Raw genomic sequence first — 9,842 nt, 5'->3', positions numbered from 1 at the left:
TCTCCCCGTGATGAAGAACGACCCATGGGCAAGAGACGTCACAGTGATCGCTGCAAGCGGTGTAGTGTATTTTATACGCTAGGGGGCAGCTCTCTCCCGTGCTTTGTCCGTCGAGCGTCCTGAGAGAGACGCCCACGTGATGTGGCATTCACGGCGAGGCGTTTGATCGCTGGGAGACCGGGCAGAGACCACCAATTCACTACACTTGAGAACTCGGTTTCATCGCAACGCCGTCTATGCGAGTCTATGGGTCTCTGCGAGTCTATGGGTCTCTTTGCGAGTCTGAAGGTCTCTATGTGAGTCTGGATCTCTATGCGTGTCTGTGGGTCTCTGCGAGTCTATGGGTCTCTGCGAGTCTATGGGCCTCTTTGCGAGTATGAAGGTCTCTACGTGAGTCTGTGGGTCTCTGTGCGAGTCTATGGGTCTCTGTCGGTCTATGATCGGATCTCCCAAACGCCAGTCCTCGCGACCTCCAACCACACTACAGATTTCCGCATTTACCAATTTACCCCCCATTCACATTACTTCGTTACGCGCTGCACGCGCCCGATGATTGTTAAACACGTCCCACGTGACGCGCTAAGAAAGTTACGTCGTCTGCGTCGCGTGGAACACGTGTACACACACATGCACACTGAGATCTCGGTGTTAATTTGAATCGGCTCTATTAACACAGACGGCGGTGTCAAAATCTACTTCTATGGAGGAGGCTCATGAAGGACGCGCCGCTACTCGGCAGTGGGAGGCAGTCGCTCTCCAACAACAACGGAGGGCGGAGGTGAAACGCTCACAACAACGAGCGGAGCCACCTGGCGGACAAACCCAAGCGAGATGGCAGAGTGGGGAGCACAACCCATGGCACCTGCGTCTGTCCCGTGACCTGTCAGCGAGCCTTTAAGACCTCAAAGTACACCTAACCTGGCACAAGCGGTGTGGTGACGTCACTGCCGCTCAGTGTCGAACGGCGGCTTGCATATTGGTGCGCACGTGTGTCTGTGTCAGTGTGTGTGAGCTCCGGCAGTCAAGGCTGCGGTGGCTGGGTCATGTAACCCGCATGCCCAGCCACCACATGCCAAAACAGCTTTTGTTCGACGGGATTGAGGGGGCTAAACGGGCGCGGCACGGGCTAGAGAAGAGATGGAGTGATGTGGTACAGGAGGACGTGGAGCTGAGTGGACTTGCCGATGACTGGTACCAGCGGTGTCAAGATCGGCCTCTGTGGAGGAGGCTCGTGAAGGACGCTACTGGGCAGTTGGAGGCAGTCGCCCTCCAACAACAACGGAGGGCGGAGGAGCGACGCTCACAACAACGAGCGGAGCGCCGGGTGGCTAAAGCACAGCAGGTTGGCACAGTAAGGGGCACTGGTGGTGCATCAGCCAGTCATCTCGGTCATCTCAGTCAGTCGACCCGTGGCACCTGGGTCTGCCCCGTGACCTCCTGTCAGTGGGCGTTCGACACTCCACGTGGCCTCAAGGTGCACATGGCCTGGCACAAGCGTCGTGGTGACGTTACCGCCACTTAGTGGCGAATGGCGGTTGTTGTTGTATGTGTGGGTGCGTGTCTGGCTGTGTCGATGCGTGAGCGTGTGCGCACGTGTGTATGTGGGTGTGTGTGGGTGTGTATGTGTGTGTGCCACTGAGCCTCCCCCCTATATAAAACACGCGAGTCGCTATCATCGCTCGCCACTTGACACCTGCTCCGCCAGCACAAGCCCAGAGCGGGGGAGCGAGGCAGGAGAGGAGGGAGCGAGCGAGCAAGGAGCAGAGCAAAAGAGGAGGAGGGAGAGGCTCCCGTTCCGATATGGAGCGGGAGTTGCGGCTGGGTCGCTTCGGTAGAGAACTCGGAACGCAACAGCGGTAACTACGATGCAATCACTCATCATCATGAATCATCATCTTAAATAACCATCATGATCATCAATAATGATCATCAATCATCTACAATTATCAAAATCATAATCATCATCGATAATCAATTATCATAATCGTGGTCACCAATCATCATTATCATCAGTTACGATAATTAATTATTAACTGCAAATCATGTCATTATTAAAATCGTTATAAGCAGCAATATTACTACTACTACCATCATCACCATCAGCAGCATCGTTATCACGTTCAGAAAAATAATCATCATAAGCATCATCATCATCCCTCCTCCATCAGTTGTCTAGCCTGCATCCATATAATCATATTTAACATCTCGATAAACCCCACCACCATCATCATCACCATCATCGTCATCCTCTGTAACATCCTGGGAAGGAGTGGAATGTGATGTGATGAGATTTGTGATGGGATGTAATGGGATGGTATTGGATGGAGTCCGATGGGATTGGAATTAACGTGACGTATAGGAAGGATTGATTGATGGGATGGGTAGGGATGCGTTGGGATGATGAGGTGACAGATGTGATGCATGGATGGTAAGGAATGATTGGTGGAGGATGCATGTGATAGCATGATGTGGTTGAGAGATGTGATGAGATGCGTTGCTATGATCGGCAGTGGACATCTGGGATGTAATTTCGTTATGGGATGATGCCTGCAAGGAGCTGCAGGGCTACGCATTTCGTCAGACGCGGGGAGGACGAGTCCATGGGCTTGTGTTTGATTGTCTTTCTCTTCGTGTGTTCGTCTATCTGTGTGCCACGTGCACGTGGTCAGGTGACCTCTGTCCCCGGGATTGACCCCCTGGTGACCTCTATCACCATGAGGCTCGCGCTCCTGGAGATCGCGCTGCTCCAGGTGCCCTGCCTCTTCTCTCACCCAGGTGCGCTCCTCCTCCTCCTCCTCCTCTTCACCTCGCTCTCACCACCTTACCTCCCCACTCCTTCTCATCCTCCACCTCTTTACCTGCGCATCTCCTCTTCATCACCTCGACCTCACCACCTCCTCACAGCTTCCGAACCTCACCTGCCCTTCCTCCCAGCCTTCCTCGCCCTTCTGAGCATCGCCTGTCCTTCACCTCACCCGTCCATCTCCTGAGAGTCATCTGCAGTCGACCTCGCCTCGTCCCACTCCGCCCTCTCCCCACGTCGCTCCTCACCTGGGGCTGTCCCCCTGCTAGGTTTGTACACGGGTATAGTTACCCCCACTCCCCCCCCCCCCCCCACGTTAATCCGAGATAATCGTGCAATAAAAATCACTCGGCAAACTCGGCGCGACTCCTTACCATGTTTGTCGCTGGACGTATTTTTCTTTACACATCCCATCAGCTCCACAGCCTTCTGGGAGCGAGTGCAGACGCGCTCGCTGGCAGCGCTCGCCCTGATCGGCCGCGAGAGGCGACGCGGGCGAATATTCGTCTTTGTTTGCGAGGCGGTCACGGTGAAGACGCGACATGTTTATATATGGATCCACGTTGTGCTGTAATTGTATCACCGGCGTGCCCCCTACCCAAATCACCCCACGCGTGCCCCCACGTCGGTTGGGGATGGGTGGCAGTGAGGGGGAGGAGAGAGCGAAGTTGGGGGGGGGTAGTTTGATGAGGGCTCTTCCGAATCAATTAACGTCAAATCCCTCTTCATGATGCTCTCCTTTACGGCCTCTCCGCCTCCCGGGACATCCCCCCCCCCGCCTCTTGCCCCCCCCCCCCACGGCCCTCTCGGGCCCCCGACCCCACAGGGTGCCTGGCGGCCCAGGGCTGGTTCGCGAGGAAACTCCTCAAGGACCTGCTGCGTAATTACACGACCTCCCTGCGACCCGTGGAGAACACGGAGCGAGTGATGAACATCACCCTGCGCATCACCCTCTCCCAGATCATCGACATGGTGAGGACACTGGCACGGTGATGACATGTGCAGGGTCACGACGTGTGCAGGGCAAGGAGACTGTGGTAGGGCGTCACGACCTTCGCTCTGGATATCGACACGGGTTGAGGCCACTGGTATGGTAGCGGTAATGGAGGTGGTGAGGTCACTGAATCTCAAATCAATCGCAAGCTGAGGTTACCTTCTCGTTTACACGGAGCGGTCACTCCTCATTTCCACTCCCTCCTCCCCCCACCACCAAACCTCATCCTCTCCCCCACCATCACCTCCCTCCTCACCCCCCTCGCCACCATCACTCCCCCACTCCTCACTGACCCTTCGCTCACTCACCCCTCACCCCTTCCCCCTGACCCCCACCCCACTCACCCGCCACCTCCCGCCTACCCCTTCCCTCGCCCCCTCCGTCACTGCCACCTCACACCGCCCCATTCCCCCCTCCCACTCACCCCTCACCACCTGAACCTTTTATTACTTCTTCCTCTTCCACTCTCCCACCCGCACCCTTCCTCCTCCCCCTTCAACCGCCGTACTCCCATTCCTCCCGAACTGACCACCCCACTCGCGACCCCCTCCCCCAGGACGAGAGGAACCAGATCCTCACGGCCTACCTGTGGATTCGCCAGATCTGGCAGGACGCGAACCTGCGCTGGGACAAGGACGAGTACGACGGCCTGGACGCCATCCGCATCCCCAGCGGCCTCGTCTGGAAGCCGGACATCGTGCTCTACAACAGGCAGGGGGCAGGGCAGCGTGATGGGGGCAGGGGAGGGCAGGGGAGCAGGTGGCTGGGCATGGCTAGGAGGGCAGGGGGGGTGAGAGGGCAGCGTGATGGGGGCAGGGGAGGGCAGGGGAGCAGGTGGCTGGGCATGGCTAGGAGGGCAGGGGGGGGGAGAGGGCAGCGTGATGGGGGCAGGGGAGGGCAGGGGAGCAGGTGGCTGGGCATGGCTAGGAGGGCAGGGGGGGTGAGAGGGCAGCGTGATGGGGGCAGGGGAGGGCAGGGGAGCAGGTGGCTGGGCATGGCTAGGAGGGCAGGGGGCAGGGCAGGGCAGCGTGATGGGGGCAGGGGAGGGCAGGGGAGCAGGTGGCTGGGCATGGCTAGGAGGGCAGGGGGGGTTAGAGGGCAGCATGAGGGAGGCAGGGTCCCTGTGTGTGTTTGTGGTAGCGATGCTTTTGATGATATTGGTGATGATGGTGATGTTGTTAATGGTGTTTCGATGCATTGCAATAGTCGTGGCGTGAGGGAATCAAAGCGTGAACCGGTTTCTCCGCGTGAGCAGCCGAGAGGATGGGACGTAGCCGAGCAATGCGCCATAATCGAAAAAGAAAAGCGACCTTGCCAGCTCTATGAATGTGCACCTCGAAAGTGACGACGGATTGCGGAACACCCCGAGAATTCTGACTTCCTGTACAAATCATAATCACCACCACCATCATAATCATCACCACCACCATCATCATCACCACCACCACCACCATCATCATTATTATTATCCCCCAAATCCATGACCCAAACCTTCAGCACCGCCGCCACCCGGCACCGGTCTACTGGGGCTGACCCCCACGTGACCCCCCCCCCCACAGAGCCCGGCAGGCGCAATGTCACCACTTCCGATCAGCGCGCTTGGCTCCGTACGATGTTGATGTTGTTGATGTTGTTGATGTTGTCGCGCTCTGTTCTGATGTGGATGGCGGTGTTGTCGATGGTGAGTTTGTTGATGTTTTCGCGCTCTGTTCTGATGTGGATGGTGGTGTTGTCGATGGTGAGTTTGTTGATGTTTTCGCGCTCTGTTCTGATGTGGATGGTGGTGTTGTCGATAGAGAGTTTGTTGATGTTGTCGCGCTCTGTTCTGATGTGGATGGCGGTGTTGTCGATGGTGAGTTTGTTGATGTTGTCGCGCTCTGTTCTGATGTGGATGGTGGTGTTGTCGATGGTGAGTTTGTTGATGTTTTCGCGCTCTGTTCTGATGTGGATGGTGGTGTTGTCGATGGAGAGTTTGTTGATGTTGTCGCGCTCTGTTCTGATGTGGATGGCGGTGTTGTCGATGGTGAGTTTGTTGATGTTTTCGCGCTCTGTTCTGATGTGGATGGCGGTGTTGTCGATGGTGAGTTTGTTGATGTTTTCGCGCTCTGTTCTGATGTGGATGGTGGTGTTGTCGATGGTGAGTTTGTTGATGTTGTCGCGCTCTGTTCTGATGTGGATGGCGGTGTTGTCGATGGTGAGTTTGCTGATGTTGTCGCGCTCTGTTCTGATGTGGATGGTGGTGTTGTCGATGGTGAGTTTGCTGATGTTGTCGCGCTCTGTTCTGATGTGGATGGCGGTGTTGTCGATGGTGAGTTTGTTGATGTTGTTGATGTTGTCGATGGTGAGTTTGCTGATGTTGTCGCGCTCTGTTCTGATGTGGATGGCGGTGTTGTCGATGGTGAGTTTGTTGATGTTTTCGCGCTCTGTTCTGATGTGGATGGTGGTGTTGTCGATGGTGAGTTTGTTGATGTTTTCGCGCTCTGTTCTGATGTGGATGGTGGTGTTGTCGATGGTGAGTTTGTTGATGTTGTTGATGTTGTTGATGTTGTTGATGTTGCCGTAGTGCGGATGACCGCTTCACGGGCTCCATGGAGACGAACGTGGTGATCCAGAACAACGGGCAGATCACGTGGGACTCGCCCTCCATCACCAAGAGCTCGTGCCGGGTACCATCAGCTCCCCCATCAGCACCATCATCGTGATTACCATCATCACCACATTCACCACCACCACCATCATCAGCACCACCATCATTGTAATTACCATCATCACCACATTCGCCACCACCATCATCATCAGCACCACCATCATCACCATGTGCACGGGAATCACCAAAGCCATCACCCTCCTCCCGAAAGTTTTATCAACATGTTTGGAATTTCTCCTTCACGGTATCCATCAGTGCACGGTCCCTATGAAAGGATTTCGCGTCCTTCGGGGAGAAAGGGTGGGCGGGGGGGGGGGGCGATGGAGGGGACGGGGGGGGGGGCACGACCCACGGGTTGAGATCCACTGCCCTCACCCTGGATGTGGACAAAGCAGTGGCAGGCGCGGGGAGACGAAGTCGCGCGAGGGGCTGGGTCACGCGACTGAGTCGCGGACCTGGCTTCACTCACATCCTCCCTCTCCTCCTCGTCCCCCTCCCCCCCCCTCCTCCCCCTCCCCCCCCCTTGGCCCCACACCACGTGTGTGGGGCACCCCAGGTGGACGTGTCCTACTTCCCGTTCGACCGCCAGCAGTGCCGCCTCACCTTCGGCTCGTGGACCTACAACGGCAACCAGATCGACCTGCTGAGCGGCATGGACGGAGGGGACCTCTCGGACTTCATCGCCAACGTCGAGTGGGAGGTGCTGGGCATGCCCGCCGCCAAGAACGTCATCAAGTACGGCTGCTGCTCGGACCCCTACCCAGACGTCACCTACACCATCCTGCTCAAGCGCCGCGCCTCCTTCTACGTCTTCAACCTCCTGCTGCCGTGCGTGATGCTCTCCTTCCTGGCGCCGCTGGGCTTCTACCTGCCCGCCGAGTCGGGCGAGAAGGTGTCGCTGGGGGTCACGGTGCTGCTGTCGCTCACCGTCTTCCAGCTCATGGTGGCCGAGAGCATGCCGCCCTCCGAGAACGTGCCGCTCATCGGTGAGAGCTGCGCGCGGGGTCACGGGGGTTGTCACGGTGGTGCGGTGGTGGTGGTGGGGTCGTGGTGGTGGTAGTGGTGGTGGTGAGGTAATGGTGGTGAGGGGTTAGTGGTGGGGAGTGGTGGTGGTAGTGGTGGTGATGGTGGTTGTGTGATGTGTGTAGGTCAACTCAGCCTTAAATGAGTACCTGGTGCGTTGTGTAAACATCGCCACTGGGGAGACAAAGGCGGTCGGGCGTGGTGCTGGCCACCCACCCCCTCGTGTACCGTTCCGGCCTTCGTTAGGTGCTCGCTAACAGCACTTGCCCCTACAGTCTGTTAAGGCTATACAGAAGATCTTTGTGATGTGTGTTGGTGGTGTGGTTTTCTGGTTATGGTGTATTGGTGTCGACATGGTGGCGGCGAGACGTGTGGTGTGTATGGTGATCTGGCGTGATTTTGGGAGTGAGGATTCGCATCAATCCCTGCACCAACCCCTCTCACCACACCGATCCATCTCTGTTACATCACCCCCGCCCATCTCCTGCACCTCTACTCCACCCCATCACCGATCCGTTGCTCCCCCCCCTCTCCCCGCACAGGCAAGTACTACATCGCCACCATGACGCTAATCACCGCCTCCACGGCGCTCACCATCTTCGTCATGAACGTCCATCACTGCGGGCCGGAGGCGCGTCCCGTGCCGCCCTGGGTCAAGTCGCTGGTGCTGGGCTACTTGGCGCGCATCTTCCTCGTCTACGACGTGGGGGAGAGCTGCTGGGACCGCGACGCCCCGGGGATCCGCGGCGGCGGGGGAGCCGACGGGGCCACCCCCGACACGGGAGCCGCTCGCCGCCACGGGCGGAGGAGACGCGGCGGCGGCGGCGCCGCATCCGCGCCGGCGCGCAAGGGGGAGGCCAACGGTGGCGTGGAGGAGCGGCGCGGCGCGGCCCCCCCGCGGCACACGGTGGTGGTACGGCTCGAGGGCGCCGGAGCGGCCGGCGGGGCGGCTCCGTGCGCGACGCGCGCGGTGCCCCAGCCGGACGAGAACAACGGATGGCGCGGACGCGACGAGGACGAGGAGGACGAGGAGGTGGTAATGGGTTTCTCGTCCGACGAAGACGGCGGTGGTGCTGGCGAAGATCGCGATGAGGATAGGCAGGAGGAGGATGGAGGGGACGAGAGCGAGGAGCTGCGCACGCGGCGCCGCGTGGCCGAGGGCGTGGAGGCGATCGCGCGCTGCTTCCGCGAGCAGCGCGCGGGCCAGGCGCGCGTCTTGGAGTGGCGTCGCGTAGCGCGCGTCATGGACCGCTGCTTGATGTGGCTCTTCTTCCTCATGGTCTTCCTCATGAGCCTCATGATCGTGGTCAACGCCGCGTGAGGGAGCGCAGCCGCGCGCGTCGTACGCGTGCCGTGGTCATCGCCGCTTCGGCCGCTGTTGTTGTTGTTGTCGCTCTTGTTTTTGTTGTTGCGCATGAAGCGGTGACGCTGTCGTTCGCCTGGCTCTGCTGGTCCTGGCTGTGGGGGGTCGCGTGGAGATGAGCCCGAGGGGAGCGGTGCACAGCGTGGCGGTGGCGGTGGTGGTGTTGAAGATTTTGGTGATTAATTTGGGAGGTGATGATGATAACGATGATGGTTGGTACAGGGAGTCGGGATTCTCGGGGTGCTCCGCAATCCATCGTAACGCTCGAGGTGCACATTCGTAGAACTGTCAACATGGTCGCTTTGCTTTGCTTTGTTTTTACTTGACGGAACATTTGCTCGGCTACGTCCCATCTTCTCGGCTGCTGACACGGAGAACCCATGATCAGTCATCATCACAAATTACCATCCTCATCGATAATAAATAATCGATCATCGTTAAGCACGCTTGCAGAGACACCCGGAGACCCCCCATTATCCTTGACCTAACGGCTTCTAAAGCTCCAGCCCTCACTTTCTCGGGCCCACCAATCATCAGGCGCGTGTCGCGTGTAACGACTTAATCTGCATGTGAAATACGAATGGGGCCCGCGTGGTATGTCATAGGTGCCACTCCGTGAGAATCCGTGTCCCCGATATCGTCACGATCTGTTGTGTCAGTACATGGGGGAGAGGGTGTCTCAAGGATATGAAATTCACCACGTGCCGCTGTTACCGCTAATGACGTGGAAGGCGACCTCATTCGTGCCGCGGGCGAGGGGGAGGTGGATGAGAGGTGGGGGCTGGGGGCTAATCTCCCTGTGCTTTTGATCTTCATCCAATAAATGAGAGGGCGCACGGACGCCACGAGTCCGCCGCGTTCATCTCGCGTCTGTGGCGAGGACGACTCCGTGTGGGTTTCATCCAGCCCGGGACTCCGGTCCCCGGGAAGTGAGCGGCTCAGTGAGTCTCCCTCGCGTCAGCGCGAGTCGGAACGATTGTTACATCACCCGCCAGCTGATGTTAGCCGAGAC

General features: G+C 58.2%; 1 protein-coding gene across 1 annotated transcript; it reads left to right on the top strand.

Annotated features, from left to right (window-relative positions):
* The first annotated feature begins 1,705 nt into the window (after positions 1-1,705).
* Positions 1,706-9,575, top strand: LOC133342822 (neuronal acetylcholine receptor subunit alpha-10-like). The gene is made up of 7 exons (XM_061552122.1): positions 1,706-1,856; positions 2,670-2,775; positions 3,630-3,775; positions 4,354-4,508; positions 6,361-6,463; positions 7,001-7,430; positions 8,010-9,575. Exons 2-7 carry the CDS (start codon positions 2,715-2,717, stop codon positions 8,786-8,788), a joined length of 1,674 nt encoding a protein of 557 aa, XP_061408106.1. The 5' UTR covers positions 1,706-1,856; positions 2,670-2,714; the 3' UTR covers positions 8,789-9,575.
* The last annotated feature ends 267 nt before the right edge of the window (positions 9,576-9,842 follow it).

This window comes from Lethenteron reissneri, chromosome 16 (genome assembly GCF_015708825.2).
Source record: "Lethenteron reissneri isolate LAM-NWPU_2019-01 chromosome 16, ASM1570882v1, whole genome shotgun sequence".
Taxonomy (NCBI): Eukaryota; Metazoa; Chordata; class Hyperoartia; order Petromyzontiformes; family Petromyzontidae; genus Lethenteron; species Lethenteron reissneri.
The sequence above is the reverse complement of the archived record's forward strand: the minus strand, read 5'-3'. Positions and strand labels throughout refer to the sequence as shown.

What these genes read in the sequence shown, in the direction of transcription:
- LOC133342822 (XM_061552122.1), top strand. Translation starts at nt 2,715, where the DNA reads ATGAGGCTCGCGCTCCTGGAGATCGCGCTGCTCCAGGTGCCCTGCCTC. An exon ending in TCTCCCAGATCATCGACATG is followed by an intron (nt 3,776 to 4,353) that starts GTGAGGACACTG and finishes CCCCTCCCCCAG; the next exon opens with GACGAGAGGAACCAGATCCT. An exon ending in TCACCAAGAGCTCGTGCCGG is followed by an intron (nt 6,464 to 7,000) that starts GTACCATCAGCT and finishes GGGGCACCCCAG; the next exon opens with GTGGACGTGTCCTACTTCCC.